Source organism: Pelodiscus sinensis, chromosome 2, assembly GCF_049634645.1.
Source record: "Pelodiscus sinensis isolate JC-2024 chromosome 2, ASM4963464v1, whole genome shotgun sequence".
NCBI lineage: Eukaryota > Metazoa > Chordata > Testudines > Trionychidae > Pelodiscus > Pelodiscus sinensis.
In genome coordinates, this window is record NC_134712.1 from 50,277,404 (window position 1) to 50,294,964 (window position 17,561).

At 47.8% G+C, this 17,561-nt stretch overlaps 1 protein-coding gene across 1 annotated transcript in view; it reads left to right on the forward strand.

The window, feature by feature from the left end:
- The first annotated feature begins 381 nt into the window (after positions 1–381).
- IL7 (interleukin 7) overlaps positions 382–17,561 on the forward strand; it is a 38,809-nt gene continuing 21,629 nt past the window's right edge. The window contains exon 1 of the mRNA XM_075920481.1: positions 382–1,178. Within this exon, the coding sequence (XP_075776596.1) occupies positions 1,169–1,178 (10 nt within the window). The 5' untranslated portion in view covers positions 382–1,168. The remainder of the gene's footprint in view (positions 1,179–17,561) is intronic.

Consider the following 17,561-nt stretch of genomic DNA (forward strand, 5'->3'; position numbering starts at 1 on the left):
GCATTGCTTGTTCCCCCTAACGTCTCAAACCCTTTCACATCGAGCAGGGTGCACTGACGCTACTTCACGCTGTTCACTTTGCCTTTACTCCACTCGCTGCTCTCCTCTGACCCAGCGGGCTAAACTAGTGGGTACGTCCAGGCAGACTCAATCGGACTGCGTCTGGCTCGCGCTCTGGAGGGAGTGCTGGAAAGCCGCGCAGGAAATCCAAAACAGTAACCTGCACCCCGTGGCACGTCGCAAGTTTTAATCCCCTGTTCCTGGGTGCCAGCTGGCATAGCCCCCGAGGTGGAGTGGGGACGCTCTGGGATCGGCCCCCCCCCCCCCCCGCGGGAAACACCCCCGCCCCTAAAGACACAACTACCCAAACAAACAAACAACAGCAGCAGCCTTCCGGAATGCCCCGGTTACTAATGAATGGTTCTTTCCACGCGCCTTGCCAAGGTACACCCTTCTGCCTCTGCCCGCACTTCTAGGATCCCCGGGAGATTGGGCGTGGAAGGCGAAGGCATGTGTGATCCCACCTCCTCTCCCCCTGACAGGGGCAAGCCGCACACAGCAGCGCCTGCAGCTGTCACTTCTGCGGAGCTCTGCCTTTGGCGTGCAGCGCTGCCGCCTTCTCTGCTTCCCCACTCCCGGGTTGTGCCCTGCCCGCAAGCTCCGGCTCTCTGGGGTGCAGGCGAGGGCGGACCCCTGGCAGGGCCGGTCTCGGGGCGCGGGCTTTGCTCTCTGCGCTGGGGGGGGGGAGCCGCGAGAGGAGCGCGCTGACTTCTCCGCCCCACCTGCTCTGCCGCGGGAGGGGAATCTCCTGCGCCAGAGCCGGGCCCAGCCCCGCGTGCAGCCGCGGGGCAGCCGCGAGCCCGCAGCCCTGGCTGGAGAGCAGGGGCCCCACGGGCCGAGCGGAAAGTGAAAGTAGCTTGTGCACGCGGAAGTCCCATGGGAAAAGCAGAGCCCCGAGGAGCCAGCGCGTCTCCCCCGAGGTGGCTGCGGCCAAAGGGCTGGTGAGTCAAGGGGACGCCGGCGGCCCCTCCGCCCCGCAGCACGTGTCCCGGCGCGGACTCTGCACGCCGCCAACCTCCCGCAGCGGCCACGCGCCATGGACGTGCCTCTGCCGCCACCATGACCGAGAAGCCACCCGCGCAGCTCTCTCCACCTCCCCCTGCGGACCATGTCCCATGGTAAGGAGCGCCCCGCACGTCGCACCCCAGCCCGCAGCGCGCGCCCTTCGCCCCGCAGCGCGCGCCTCACCCGGCTGCGCTGGCTCCCGGCTGCCGCCCGCACTGCAGCCGCGGCGCCCGCGACGGTGCTTTTATCCCCGCTATCCGACCGGGAATTTCCCAGCTTTTCAGAGCGAAAGTGGAAGCGCCCGGTTCCCACGTTTGCCCGCCTGCTAGCGGGAAACCAGGGAGCGCGGCGGGGGTTGGGGAGCGGGCAAGGAAGCTCCGCCGCCCCATCCAGGCTGGCGCGAGCACCTGCCCGCAGGGCAGCCGGCTGCTCCCGGGCAGTGGTGAGAGCGGGGTCGCTTGCAGTCCGCCCTCCTCAGCTCCAGCAGCCCCCACCCGCCGCGCCGCTCCTCGCCCTGGCCGCGAAGCTGCGCGCCGGGCCCAGCAGATACAGATGCTGTGAGGGTCCTACGAGCTGGCCCAATATTAGTGGCTGCGTCTCCCCCCCCCCCCCCCCCACACACACTTTTGCCTGGAAAACAACGCATCCCGGCTTCCAAGGTGCTGTCGGCGCCCCTGCCTCAGCCCAAGGACTGGGGGTGTTAAGCTTTTGGGATTTGCAGGCTCCCGCACAGCCCTGCTCTGCATGCAGGAAGAAAATGTTACTTTTTTTGTTGGGGGAGGGGGGGGGAGAGGGGAGGGAGCAGTTTTTCTGCCGCCTGGGGCCGGAGTTGCTGTTTCCCTTCTCCTCACACTCCCCTGCTAAAAGACCTGGCCTCTCCTGGCTGTTGGAAAAGAGAGGGTTAAGGGAAGCAAGGGAGATATGATCCAGGCTTATAAAATCATGACTGATGTGGAGAAAGTGACTAAAGAAGGATATTTATTCCTTCCCATATCAGGAGAGCTAGGGGTCACCAGATAAAATTAACTAGGCAGCAGGTTTAAAACAAACAAAAGGAAGTATTTCGTCACACAATGCACAACCTGTGGAATTCCTTGCCAGAGGATGCTGTGAAGGCCATGATTTTAACAGGATTAAAAAGGGAGCAAGATAAATTCATGGAGGATAGGTCCATCAATGGATTTTTTACCAGGAAGGGCAAGGATGGTGTCAGCTTCTGTTTGCCAGAAGCTGGGAATGGGCAACAGGGGATGGATCACTTTATGATTTCTTGTCCTGTTCATTCTTTCTGGAGCACCACACATTGGCCACTATTAGAAGACAGGATGTTGGGCTAGATGAAACTTTGGTCTATTCCAGTGTGGCTGTTCTTATGTTCACCGTGGCCCCAAAGAAGTTTCGTGCCCCTGCTGACTTGAGGCACCACTGCTTGCCATCCCCCTCCTCCTGGGAGCACTGTGCATGCCCCTGCTTTGAGGAGCTGGCTGTAGAAGCTCCTCTTCTTCAGGCCACTGGGGCATTTCCATGGCTTGAGAGCCAAAGGAACACAGACTGCCCGATGCTCCCAGCCACAGCAGGGAGAGACCAACCTGGACTGGCTGGTGCTCCTGAACAGCTTCCAGTGGAGGCTTTTGGAAGCATTGAAACCCTGTGAGGATGCTACAGGCTGGTAGCTTTCTATTAGCATCATTTAATCCACAGATATTGCTAGGGTGTTGCTGAGGGAATTGAAGTGATCTCTTTCCCGTGTGGTATAACAAGTGATTGTGTGTCTGCCTGCCCCCCTTCTTGAACACTGAAGGGACTAATAGTTGCTTTTTGTAAATGGGGGCTTTTCCCTGCATCTGGAACTCCCAGGATTGTTAAATCCAGCTGGCTGAGGATTTTAGAAAGTAGGAGTCATGAATTCATATACTTGCAGTGTAAGAGCAGTGTTTGTTAAAAGTTTGTTAAATGTTTCCTTTTCCAACACAGCAATGAGTCATTGCAGATAAATAGATGTTAACTTTTTAAAATGTATAAACTGAAGTCTGACTGAAAATCTTTTCCCTTCTTAAGTGCAGAGCTTTCGTGGCTCTTATTATGGTATGAGTATTATGGTTTCATTATGACCAAATTTACTAATGTAAAAAACCCACATATACCACAACAAACCTTTAATGCCCTCTTTTTCCTTTGCAGGTTACTTTAGTCTCAAACTTCTAAATTAAGTGGGTCTGTGGCTATGGTGTTGTTGCCATATACCAGTATCTGTAAGAGATGTGCTTAATTCTTGTTCAGTATTATTGATTGGATCTATTGCATTGAACAGACTTGGGGCATTGTTGTTTGTCTTTTGAAATATAAAACAACTGGAAAATGGTTCGTTACATTAGAGAAAATGGGGATTAGTACAAAAATTGTAAGGAGGATAAGGAACTGGCAAAAGGGGGAAAGGACAACAGGTTATGACAAAAAGTAACTGGAAAGAGTTTATCAGTGTCATTCCTCAAGGGTTGGTTTTAGGCCCAATCTTACTCTCATTTTATTACTGACCTTAGCACAGAAAATAGGAGTGTGCTAATGAAATTTCATTGGGGTACAAATGGAATGGTATAATCAAAAGAAGGGGGATTGGAATATTATAAAGGAAGATATGGATGACCTTGAAGACTAGAATAACAAAAATGAGATAAATTCAATAGTACAAAGTGCAAATGTCATGTACCTAAGGTCTAATAATAATTTCTGCTATAAGATGTGGGTTCCTTAGGTGGAAGGGACAGAGGAGGAAAGAGACCTGGCTGTATTCCTTGATCACAAGATGACTTTGATCCACCAGTGTGATACAGCTGTCAAAAAGGCAATTGTGAACCATTCCTCAGCTATATTCTGGTAGAGCTAGAGAACTATTAATACCATTTTGTAAGGTACTAGTATGATCTCATTTGGAATACTATGTACAATTCTTGTTACAAGTGTCAAAGTTGAATTCAAACTGGAATGGGTGCCGAAAAGACATACTATGATGAGTGAAGGATTGGAGGCTTATCATATGAGAGAAAACTGGAAGAGTTTGACTCGTTGAGCTTTGCAAAAATAAGGCTGAGAAAGAATATGATTGGTCTGTATAGATACATTGAGGGTGGAGCTAACCACTAAGAGTGTGTCTAGACTACATGCCTCCTTCGACGGAGGCATGTAGATTAGCCAGATCGGAAGAGGGAAATGAAGCCGCGATTAAAATAATCGCGGCTTCATTTAAATTTAAATGGCTGCCCCGATCTGCCGATCAGCTGTTTGTCGGCAGATCGGGGGAGTCTGGACGCGATGCCCCGACAAAGAAGCCTTTCTTCATCGACACAGGTAAACCTGGTTTCACGAGGCTTACCTGTGTCGATGAAGAAAGGCTTCTTTGTCGGGGCATCGCGTCCAGACTCCCCCGATCTGCCGACAAACAGCTGATCGGCAGATCGGGGCAGCCATTTAAATTTAAATGAAGCCGCGATTATTTTAATCGCGGCTTCATTTCCCTCTTCCGATCTGGCTAATCTACATGCCTCCGTCGAAGGAGGCATGTAGTCTAGACACACCCTAAGGCAGGTAAAGAGCTATTTAAGACAATGTTGGCACAAGAACAAATGAATATAAACTGGCCATGAACAAACTGAGGCAGGAAACTAGGAGGTTTCTAATGATCAGAGGGATGAGGTTCTGGAACAGCCTCCCTGTAGGAGTTATAGGGGCAAATGATTTAATTAGTGTGAAGGCAGAGCTGGATAATGCATGTGTGTGACTGATGACAGGGTTGCTTATGAAGGTGTAGATAGAAGATCATTTCCAATTTACATCTTATGGTTCTAAGAGCTTATCATAGAATACTAGGACTGAAAGGGACCTCGAGAGGTCATAGAGTCCAGTCCCCTGCCCACATGGCAGGACCAAATACAGTCTAGACCATCCCTGATAGACATTTATCTAATTTACTCTTAAATATCTCCAGAGGTGGGGATTCCACAACCTCCCTGGGCAATTTATTCCAGTGTTTGACTACCCTGACAGTTAGGAACTTTTTCCTAATGTCCAACCTAAACCTCCCTTGCTGCAGTTTAAGCCCATTGCTTCTTGTTCTATCCTCAGAGGACAAGATGAACAAGTTTTCTCCCTCCTCCTTATGACACCCTTTTAGATACCTGAAAACGTCTATCATGTCCCCCCTCAATCTTCTCTTTTCTAAACTAAACAAACCCAATTCTTTCAGTCTTCCTTCATAGGTCATGTTCTCTAGACCTTTAATCATTCGTGTTGCTCTTCTGTGGACCCTCTCCAATATGATTCAGGGCTCCAGCTGGCCAATTGCAGGAAGGAAACCCTCTTCCCCTCCCTCCTATTCCCCCTCCACTCCCACCTTCCCCCCACTACACACACTCTATGCGGGGTGTTTTCTTTTTGTTTTGGTCACCTTCTTTCGAAGCATCCAAGATTGCCACAGCTGGAGATGAGGTACTAGATGGAGCGTGCCAGCGCTCTGGCAGAGCACTGAGCATTCTGTTTTTCAAGTGCTTGTCTGGCTGGTTCTTTATCATATACTCAGGATTTAACTGATCACCAGGGCTTGACAAATAATACAATCTACTTGCTCGTGGCAAGTAGATTGTAACCTGGAAGAGCCGGGTTCGGTTGCAGATCGCCGGACAGCGCTGCTGGCGAGCGGGGCTCGCTGCAGTTCGGCGAGCCCTGCTGATCACCATATGTAGGGTTCAGAAGGATTATTTCCCCAAGTCTGATTGGTAGCAACCTTGACTCTCTTTTGCCTTTCTCTGCAGAGTATGTGTGCCAGTCACTTGCCAGGATTATCTGGGATACATCCCACTTGCTCATTTCCTTGCCATTGCATGAGCTTCTGCCATTGGTACATCTCACTCCCTCCTATTCTCTCCTTGTGCCACATTATCACCCACGCTGTGTCTCTGTCAACAGAGAGATGTAGATTAGACATGTCGAAATTGCTAATGAAGCAGGGATTTAAATATCCCGTGCTTCATTAGCATAAACATGGCTGTTGCTTTTTTTCGAAATGGACCTTTTTCGGGATAAAACCCCGGCAGTCTAGATGCGTGTCTGTTGAAAACAAACCCTTTCTCGACAGATCCTGTAAACCTCATTTTTTGAGGAATACAGGATCTGTCGAAAAAGGGTTAATTTTCAACAGATCGGTGTCTAGACTGCTGTTTTTTTTTCTTTCGAAAAAGTTCCATTTTGAAAAAAGTGGTGGCCATTTTTATGCTAATGCAGCGTGGGATATTTAAATCCCTGCTTCATTAGCAATTTCAGCGTGCTTGATTTGCATCCCTCTGTCGACAGAGGGATGCAGTCTAGACGTAACCCCAGTATCCTAGGGACTGTAACACTCTCTAAACCATACATTAGGGATGTGAAAAGTTAACCAGTAATCATCACCGTAAATGGATAATGTTTACCAGTTCTGGTTAACTGGAAATCGGTGTGGGGCAGGAGCAGCTCCCTGCCTGCCATGGACAGGGGGATGATCTAAACCCACAGGAGGCCTACCGCAGACAGGGCTGTTCTCATTTAGAGCAGCCCTGTCTATGGCAGCCTGGGCACCCAGCAGGCAGGGGCAGTTCTGGTGTCCACAGCAGCCTTTGTTAATGGGGAGCCTAGGCTCCCTGCAGACAGGGGCTGCTCCAGAGTGGGGTGGAAGGGCTGGAAGTTGATGTTAGCCCCAACCCCCACATAGGGGCTAAAAGCCGGCAGAACCAGCCTCATCCCCAGTGTGGGGGGCTGGGAGCCAGTAGCAAGGGAGTGAGGGATCTCACTTAGTCGGTTAATAAGTCAGATGATAGGCTAACCTAATGTTTAACCCATTGGATCAACCGGGATTTTACATCCATACCCTAGAACCAAATTTAGAATGGAGTCCAGGGTGGTGGTGTTGGACTGTTGATATATAAAAAGAGGAGACCAAGTCCCCTAACGCCATTGGCCTCGTCTCACGGTGCACGTACCACAGGCATGTATTGCAATCGCTTGAATATTTCTGCCATATCAGCGATTTATGTAGGAATGCTGACAAGGGCGAGATCGCATGCCCCACACCCACACACCCCGAGGGGGGGGGGGTTGCTAAATTTGCTTGTCTTGTACTAATTGTATGTTGTAAGTAGTGTTGTAACAAGTAACTGTAAACTGCGAAGCCAGCACTGTACTTACCCCTTATTTGGAAACAAAACCTAACCTATAAGAATACGAAACGTCAAAAATGAAGTAACCTATCATGTTAAGGCACCTAAACCAGGAAGGATGTTAACCCTATAAGACCCCCTGCCTATGAGATGTTGGGGGTCGGCTTTGCTTTGCAGCTTTAGCTCCACAGCCGAACATTGTTTGCAAACAATAAAATTGAGTTGGACCCAGCTTAAAGTGTGACTCTCTTCTGTGGGCAAATTAGACTAGCCTCTAGGGGACGAACCTTGCAATTTGTGCAACACTGTGATATTCAGGAGGTCAGAACAGATGATCTTGTGGTCCCTCTGGCCTTAAACTCTGGCTCTGTAGGAATCAGAGGTCTGAGTGCAGGATCAGGGATATACTATGTCAGTGGTTCCCAATCTTTTTTTATTTTGGGGACTGGCAAACCCATTCACAAACTTTTGGTGGGCTGGCAACATTTTATTTGCATATTCATTATGCAAATAATGAATATGCAAATAAAATATTTCCAGATTCACCAAAATTTGCACCCATCATCAGGTCACTCATATGCTTCAAGCCTGACTCCTGAACGCCCTGCAACTCCCCCCCACATTATGTTATTCAACCTTGGCAGCCAGAGCAACTGCAGCAGGTCCTAGCCCCCCATCAGAGCAGGCCCCAACTTCCCCACCACCAGCCGTAGCAGTTACCGGCCCCCTTGCAATGCAACAGGTCCCAGCCCCACTCTCCCGCAAAGGCAGGCTCCAAACCCTCCTTCTCCCAAAGTGGCAGGTCCCAGTCCCCCACCAGAGCAGGCCCTGGCCCCTTGCCACGTGACAGGCTCTGGCCCCCGGAACAGGCCCCAGCCCCCCCTGCCACGCAGCAGAGCCCGGCCACCGGAGCAGAAGCAGGGCCTGGAGCAAGAGCAGGGCCCCTGCCACGTAGCTGCAGCAGGTCCCAGGCCCCTGCCTCGAGCAGGCCCCAGCCACCCACCATGCGGCTTCAGCCACTCCCCCCAGTGCTGCAGCTGCTCTCCACACAGCCCTCATAGCTGGGCCATGTAGTAGCTGCCAGAGCTGGAACCGGGGCTGGTAGGGGCAGCCTTACCGCAGCCCCGGCTCCAGCTGCAGCACACCCAGATACCTGCCACCCTACTCACCCTGCTGTTGAATGGTGAAATGGGTGGGGAGGGAATTCCTTTATGGGGAACCCCAGTGGGCAGGGCTAATCAAAAGCCTGGCAGTGTGAGGACATGGCCTGGCAGAAGTTGGGAACCACTGTACTTATAGAGACAGCCCTAAGAAATTATAGACTTTTTGGCCTTATAATGACTATATTTATGTCTTCAATTTCAAGGGATTACAAAGTGCTTTGTGCCAGATTTTCAAAGGTAATTAGGAGCCTAAAATGCAGACAGGTGCCTAGGGTAAGATCTACTGAGGAGATTTAGGCTAAATCTACACTTAGAACATTAAAGCGTTGCTGCAGCACTGCTTTAAAGTGAAAGTGTGGCTGCAGCGCCGGCACTAGGAGAGAGCTCTCCCAGCACTCTATGTAAATGAGGGGCGTGGCTCCCAGTGCTGGCAGCCCATTTATTGTGGGGATTTAAAGCATTGTAATAAATTTAAGGGGTGTTTTTTCATGCCCCTAGGCAAAAAAAGTTGCAGTGCAGTAAAGTGGCAGCATAGACATGGTTTTAGACTCAGCATTTTAATGCCTAACTTTGCCTACTGAAATCCACAGCCTCAAGCAGGGTAGGGATTAATTTAAATGAAATTGATGTAAATCATGATTTAAATCACTAGTCAAGAAGACTTGATTTAATCATGGCTTTCTACATAAAAGTGCATTCTTGTTGGTTGTTATAACCTTAATACATATTTGTGAAGAATAAATAGATATAGGTTTCATTTTATAAGGTATATACTATACATTTTTAAAGTGTGATTTATTTTGAAAACTTTTTGGAATAGTTTTACAGCTATATCAGAAAATGAATGATTGTTTGGTCATTTAATATACTAAAGATAATTGAAGCAAATATTTGTGAAGTCATTGCAAGGTGAACTATCTCCAACTCAACAGGTTAGTCATTAATATTTGGAATATTTTCTTCCCATGTTGTATTTGGAGGAGAACATCACCAGACAGACATTTAAATTGTTTTATTTAACTAAAACAACGTTTATGTATTCTGTATTTTTTTCTTCAACTGCAAACGTAATATTTTAACAAAACAAGCATATGAACCTTTTAATTTAGTTAAACATTCAAGTTCCTTAAAATCAGGTTTGTTTGGGGTTTTTTGTTACAATTATTTTAACTAAAATAGTTAAATTAAATGTTTTTTAAAAAAACAAGTCAACTCCATCAGCCAGCTCAACATCAGAATCTTAAAATATTGGTGTCTGCTCATCTTCACCTGCATATTTCTGTTTGTTCATAATCTGGAGAAGAAAAAACAGCTTTCCTGCTTTTTCAGGTCCCAAATTATTTCCCAATTTGGAATGGAGTAGTCCAAAGGAAGAAAATATTCTTTCTACACCGGCAGAAGAACATACTTTTTTTAAAAGAGAGATTATCACTTCAACAGTCTCTGAATCCAAGTGCCTAAGTGACTTCCTCCAGTTCAGTAGTGTGACTTTCTTTAAAACAACATCAGCAAACATCTAGGCTACGTCTACACTGGCATGATTTTCCGAAAATGCTTTTAACAGAAAAGTTTTCTGTTAAAAGTATTTTCGGAAAAATCGCATCTAGATTGGCAGGATGCTTTTCCGCAAAAGCACTTTTTGTGGAAAAGCGTCCGTGGCCAATCTAGATGTGATTTTCCGCAAAAAAGCCCTGATCGCCATTTTTGCGATCGGGGCTTTTTTGCGGAAAACGGTACTGTGCTGTCTACACTGGCCCTTTTGCGCAAAAGTCTTTCGGAAAAAGACTTTTGCCCGAACGGGAGCAGCATAGTATTTCTGGAAAAGCACTGATGATTTTACATGAGATCGTCAGTGCTTTTCCGGAAATTCAAGCAGCCAGTGTAGACAGCTGGCAAGTTTTTCCGCAAAATCATATGATTTTGTGGAAAAACTTGCCAGTCTAGACACATCCATACTGTATTTCTTGATTGGTTCACCCTTAGCTCTGAAGTTTGTTATAGTTGGCATTGTGGAGGAATGATTGCTGGATGCCCATGTCATAGGCAACTCCTCTTCTTCAGCAGTTAAGCTTTGACCATGGTACCAAGTAATGAAAATATTTGCAAGAAAATGTGCTGGAGATAGTGCTTGTTAGGGATGTTCGATAGCAGGTATCTGAATAGTCATGTAACTGCATGAAATCTTTGTGGTTACATGACTATTTGATAGTCCCCAAGGGTGGGCCCAGCAGCCAGTGTGCTTCCAGCACCACTCCTGGGGAGCCCCCTGCCACCCTATATTGCTGCCTCCGTGTCATGAGACAGATATTTTTTAAAAAGTTCCCCTTGCAGACAGGCTACTTGCTGCCCCATGCTGCTGCCTCTGTCCACAGGTAGCTTGGGCCCCCCACAAACAGGGGCTGCTACTGCGAAGCAGCCTCTGCCCGCAGCAGGCCCAGACTCACCTCAGACAGAGGCAGCTCCAGTAGATGCAAAGCAGCTGCTGTCCATGGGGAGCTCAGATTTCCCACGGACAGGGGCTACTTCATGGCAGCCTCCCCTGTCCCCACCTTCTTCTAAGCTGCTGCCTCTAATAGAGGCAGCAGCACTGTGGGAGGGGCAGGAGGCATCACGGAACTGGTACTGGGGAGAATCGTCTTTAAGCTAGCTCCCCCCAGCACCAGATCCTGCTTCCTCCATCCTTGCTGCCGCAGATACAGAGGAATAAGGGATCTTCCGGAAAAGGGCTTATTTTCCGGAAAATCGCGTCTAGACTGGCGCTTTTCTCTGGCAAAACCCCGAGCCAGAAAAAAGCGGCGGCCATGTAAATGCAAATGCCGCGGGGGATATTTAAATCCCCTGCGGAATTTGCAATTCCGATTGGTCTCATTAGCATCCCTTTTCCGGAAAGGGGTGCCAATATAGACACAGCCAATGTGTTCAACATTTCTCTTAAGCCCATTTGAGAATTTTGGTTGTGATGGTGTCTTTTTTTTTAACGATTATGGTCACAAACTGTCATCGGAGTAGGCCAGTTCTTGATACACTGCTCAAAACAGTACACTACTGAGTCTATTGCATGTCTTTATGGGAGAGTTAGCTTGGTTCCTCATACTTTTTTCAGAGCAACTACTGCAAAATGGTTGTGACCAAAGTATTTTGCAATTTCTTCAACACTGAAGTCTTTGAGTAGGAGGTGCATCAAATGAGCATTGCAACCGTATGTGATTAGCTTGGGATTGTCTCCTCTCTCTACAAAATTTCTTCTCACCTTTGCAGCATTGTCCGTGACTAGGCTGCATACTATACATTGTATTTTTTTTTCACAATTTGTTTTAGCTTTTACTGCTACTTCTTGTAGGTATTTTGCTGGGTATGCATTTCCTGATGCAGCAATTATTTCAATAAGGAAGACATTCCCTTCTTCTGTTGTGACACAAGCACATACTACAGAGTGATTGTGGACATTGCCCCACCCATCAAGACTCAGGTTAACAATTTTACCCTCTGAACCTTTTGCACATTGCTCAATTTCTCTTTCATACACTTTATCCAACAATTTGCCTGTTATATCTGCTCTGTTGGGTGGAACGTATCCTGATCTTAATGATGAACTATGTTAATGAAGTGTGAGTTCTCAATCATACAGAGGGGGGAGGAGGCAGGGGAGGCTGCCGTGTCTGCACTGGCTCGGGCTCACTGTGGATAGAGGCTGGAACACATAAAATCTACTAGCCTGGGCCCCCAAAGCTCTAGTGTGCGAAGGGAATGTCTTTCTTCTGCTCAGCAGGGGGCCACATCAGTGAGGGTTCTGGGGTTTTTTCCCCCTTCTCACTTGTGTGTGGTCTAAGCTCCCCACCAACAGCAGGTGTTTCACATTCACTGAGCAGCCCCCGTCTGTGGGGTGCTCAGACCCCCCCTCCCACACACAGACAAGGGCTGCTGCCATCCTTCATTGCTTCCTCTCTATCAGAGGTAGCAGCATGGGGCGGTAGGCAGCTGATCTGTGAGGGGAGCTGATAGAGAGGCAGCAGTGCAGGCTGCCAGGGGTCTCCCTGGGAGTGAATCCCGGGGACTATCAGATAATCATGTAACTGCAAAAATTTCATGTGGTTATATGATTATTCAGTTATCCAATATCTAACATCCTAGATAGATCTCAAATCAATGAAGGCTACACTCAGAAAGACCATCAAGACTTCTGGAATATGCTGCTCAAACAGTTTCACTTTTGTTTCTACTGCCTGTCCCTCCCTTCTCACGTTTATCTCCAGACTTCTCCTTGTCCAGATCTGTTCCGCTCCCAACAACCTTCTGTTCATTTTTTGAAACTTTGCACTTTTAGAGAGAGGCAAGTGATTGACTCCATGTACACAAATTTGCAGGGGGACAATGGGGTTGAGGTCTATTATTTCTCACCTCTATTAATTAATTAATTAATTTATTTATTTATTTATTTAAAAACAGTTTTGCTGTTAAAAATAATGTTATCTGTGGAGATACAAATTCACAGTTTGAGAACTGCAAAACTAACCATCCCTGATGGTATCTTCTAGACTGAGCACTGAGTTCCATTGCATAGATAGAAAGATTAACCTAAATACAGTGGTGGATAAAGTACCCCAAAAAGTTACTTGAGTAAAAGTACTGCTACTTTGAAAAAAATGTAACTAAGTAAAAGTCAAAGTATCCTTCTGGAAAACTACTTGAGTAAAAGTACAGAAGTATCACATCTTAATTGTATTCAAGTATCCAAAAGTAAAAACTAGCCATCCTATGAAAATCTATGGTTGACCACCCGAGTTATCATAAGGCACCATTATTTTTCATACACACAATGTGCATTTATATATATCTGCATATATACTTATGTGTGTGAAACAACAATAGGGCTGTGTCTACATTGGCACCCCTTTCCGGAAAAGGGATGCTAATGTAGACTTTGAAATAGGCAAATCCACGGGGGATTTAAATATCCCCCGCGGCATTTGGATTAACATGGCTGCCGCTTTTTTCTGGCTTGGGGAAAAGCTGGAGAAAAGTGCCAGTCTAGACGTTATTCTCCGGAAAATAAAGCCTTTTCCGGAGGATTTCTTATTCCTACTTCAAAGTAGGAATAAGAGGTCCTCCGGAAAAGGGCTTATTTTCCAGAGAATCACGTCTAGACTGGCGCTTTTCCCCAGGCTGGAAAAAAGCGGCAGCCATGTTAATGCAAATGCCGTGGGGGATATTTAAATCCCCCGCGGATTTGCCTATTCCAAAGTGCTACATTAGCATCCCTTTTCCGGAAGGGATGCCAGTGTAGACACAGCCTAGCTGTTGATGAAGATGCTCCTTCTGGAAAACTGTGGAGCAGTGGTGGGGAACCTTTTTTGGGTCAGGAGCTACTGACCTGCGGGAAAAATCAGGTGGAGAAACAAAAATCTCTCTCCGATATAGCCTCGAAATCTGGCTAATGGGGCAGCGGGGAAACTCTGACTAGCAGTTTCCAGCACTGCATTCCCCCAGCCAGGGGAAGGATAAGCAGCAGCACATGGCACTGTGCTGCTTCTCCCCCACATACTGGATCTGGACCCTGAGGCTCAGCCCCCCCCACCCCCCCGCCTCGTGCTGGTGCTCCAACCTCCTGACATCCTCCCATGAGGCTGGAACACATAAAATCTACTAGCCTGGGCCCCCAAAGCTCTAGTGCGCGAAGGGAATGTCTTTCTTCTGCTCAGCGGGGGGCCACATCAGTGAGGGTTCTGTTTTTTCCCCCCCCCTTCTCACTTGTGTGTGGCCCCTGACTAATTTTTCTGGGGGTCAGGGACCCTTACCCAAAGAAGTTTCCCCACCCCTGGATTAAATATTTTCCCTCAGATATGACACACAGGAAGTGGCTGCTCCACACTAGCACACATCCAGATAGCAGGGTTGCTCCAAATCCCAGCCAGCCAGCACACAGAGGGAAGCTACGCACACAGACACAATTCTTCAATCCCCACCAAACTCAGCTGCCCACCCTAAGCCTCTTCCAGCACAGCCTGCCTCACCCTCTCGCCACAGGGGCCCTCTGACCCAGGGAGAATGGGGAGCTCCTCAGAGCAGAGGATTTACCTGACAAAAGGAGATACCTCTGTCCTTCCTGACCATGGCTGAGGTGGCTGCTGGGTTTCCCTCCTATTTAACTGGCTGGCCCCAGGCAAGGTCTCATAGACTCATAGACTTTAAGGTCAGAAGGGACCATTATGATCATCTAGTCTGACCCCCTGCACAGTGCAGGCCACAGAATCTCGCCCACCCCTCTTAGAATAATCCTCTCACCTATGTCTCAGATATTGAAGCCTTCAAATACTTTGAAGGCCCCAACATGCAGAGAGTCCTTCAGCTGTGATCTGTGCCCAATGCTACAGAGGAAGGCGAAAAACCTCCAGGGCCTCTGCCAATCTACCCTGAAGGAAAATTCCTTCCTGACCCCAAATATGGCGATCAGCTAAACCCTGAGCATGTGGGCAAGACTCACCAGCCAGACACCCAGAAAGTTCCCTATAGCAACTCCTATCATCCCTCCATTGACCTATTTCCAACTGATAATGAATGGTCAATTAGTTACCACGATCATGTTATTTCATCCAACCATCCCCTTATCATAGAATCATAGAACTGGAAGAGACCTCAGAAGGTCGTCAAGTCCAGCCCCCCGCTCTAGGCAGGATCAATCCCATCTAAATCAACCCGGCCAGGGCTTTGTCAAGCCGAGACTTAAACACCTCTAGGGATGGAGACTCCACTACTTCCCTAGGTAACCCATTCCAATGCTTCACTACCCTCCTAGTAAAATAGTTTTTCCTAATATCCAATCTGGACCTCTCCCACCACAACTTGAGACCATTGCTCCTTGTTCTGCCATCTGTCACTACTGAGAACAGCCTCTCTCCATCCTCTTTGGAACCTCCCTTCAGGAAGTTGAAGGCTGCTATCAAGTCCCCCCTCACTCTTCGCTTCTGCAGACTAAACAGACCCAAGTCCCTCAGCCTCTCCTCGTAGGTCATATGCTCCAGACCCCTAATCATTTTGGTTGCCCTCCGCTGGATCCTCTCCAATGCTTCCGCATCCTTTTTGTAGTGGGGGGCCCAGAAGTAGACACAATACTCCAGATGTGGCCTCACCAAAGCCGAATAAAGGGGAATAATGACATCTCTGGATCTGCTGGCAATGCTCCTCTTAATGCATCCTAATATGCCATTAGCCTTCTTGGCTACAAGGGCACACTGTTGACTCATATCTAGCTTCTCATCCACTGTAACCCCCAGGTCCTTTTCTGCAGAACTACTACTTAACTGGTTGGTCCCCAGCCTGTAACTATGCTTGGGATTCTTCCGTCCCAAGTGCAGGACTCTACACTTGTCTTTGTTGAATCTCATGAGATTTCTGGTGACCCAATCCTCCAATTTGTCTAAGTCAATCTGGACCCTATCTCTGCCCTTAAGCGTATCTACCTCTCCCCCTAGCTTAGTGTCATCTGCAAACTTGCTGAGGGTGCAATCTATCCCCTCATCCAGGTCATTAATAAAGATATTGAACAAAACCGGTCCTAGAACCGAACCTTGGGGCACTCCACTAGAAACCGACCTCCATCCTGACATCGAACCGTTGATCACTACCCGCTGGGCCCGGCCTTCTAGCCATCTTTCTATCCATCTTACCATCCATTTATTCAATCCACATTCCCTTAACTAGCTGGCAAGAATAGCGTGGGAGACCGTATCAAAAGCCTTGCTAAAGTCAAGGTATATAACATCCACTGACTTTCCCATGTCCACTGAGCCAGTTACCTCATCATAGAAGCTAATCAGATTGGTCAAGCACGACTTGCCCTTTGTGAATCCATGCTGACTATTCCTGATCACTTTCCTCTCATCCAAGTGTCTCAAAATGGATTCCTTTAGGATCCCTTCCATGATTTTTCCAGGAACCGAGGTAAGACTGACCGGCCTATAGTTCCCTGGATCGTCCTTCTTCCCTTTTTTGAAGATGGGCACTACATTTGCCTTTTTCCAATCATCCGGGATTTCGCCCGATCTCCACGACTTTTCAAAGATAATGGCCAAAGGCTCCTCAATGACATTTGCCAACTCCCTCAGTACCCTCGGGTGCATTAAGTCTGGACCCATGGATTTGTGTACGTTTAGCTTTTCTAAATAGTTCCTAACCTGTTCTTTACCCACCAAGGGCTGTCCATCTTCTTCTTGTCTTGCGTCACTTAGCACAGAAGTCCAGGAGCTGACCTTGTCCGTGAATACAGAGGCAAAGAAAGCATTGAGTACTTCAGCTTTCCCCACATCCTCTGTCACTAGGTTACCTCCTTCATCCATTAGGGACTGCACACCCTCTCTGATCACCTTCTTCTTGTTGACATGCCTGTAGAAACCTTTCTTGTTATCCTTCACATCCTTAGCCAGTCGCAACTCCATTTGCGCTTTGGCATTCCTGATAGCCCCCCGGCATTCTCGAACTATACATTTAAACTCCTCCCTAGTCATTTGTCCAAGTTTCCACTTTCTGTAAGCTTCCTTTTTGTGCTTAAGTTCACCAAGGATTTCCCCTGTAAGCCAATCTGGTCTCCTACCAGGTTTGCCTCTCTTGCTATGCGTCGGGATGGTTTCTTTCTGTGCCTTCAATAAGGCTTCTTTAAAATACTGCCAGCTGTCCTGGACTCCTTTCCCCTTCATGTTAACATCCCAGGGGATTCTTTCCATCAGATCTCTGAGGGAGTCAAAATCTGCTTTTTTGAGGTCCAAGGTGTGTATTTTACTACTCTCTTTCCTTCCTTTGGAAGGTCACTTGAGAGTATTCAAATGCATCCCCACCCTCAGCACATCACCCTGGGCAGGGGCCATGGTTGCTCAGGTCTCAGGCTGGCAGTGCCTGCATAGATACTGCTTTTGAATGAAAAGGTGTTAATGGGCTATTAAAAGGCTTCCTTGTTGGCAGGGTCATTGTGCTGCTTGTTTGGTTATTTTTTTGGATGATTGGGTGCTTGCACAGGAAGATGTGCTTAGGCAAATCAGGATGATGAAAGTAGTGAGTAACTAAGTGCTTTCCAGAAATTGTAGTAGAGTAAAAAATATAATATTTTCTAAAAAAATGACTTGAGTAAAAGTCAAAGTTTCATAAAAATAAATTACTTGAG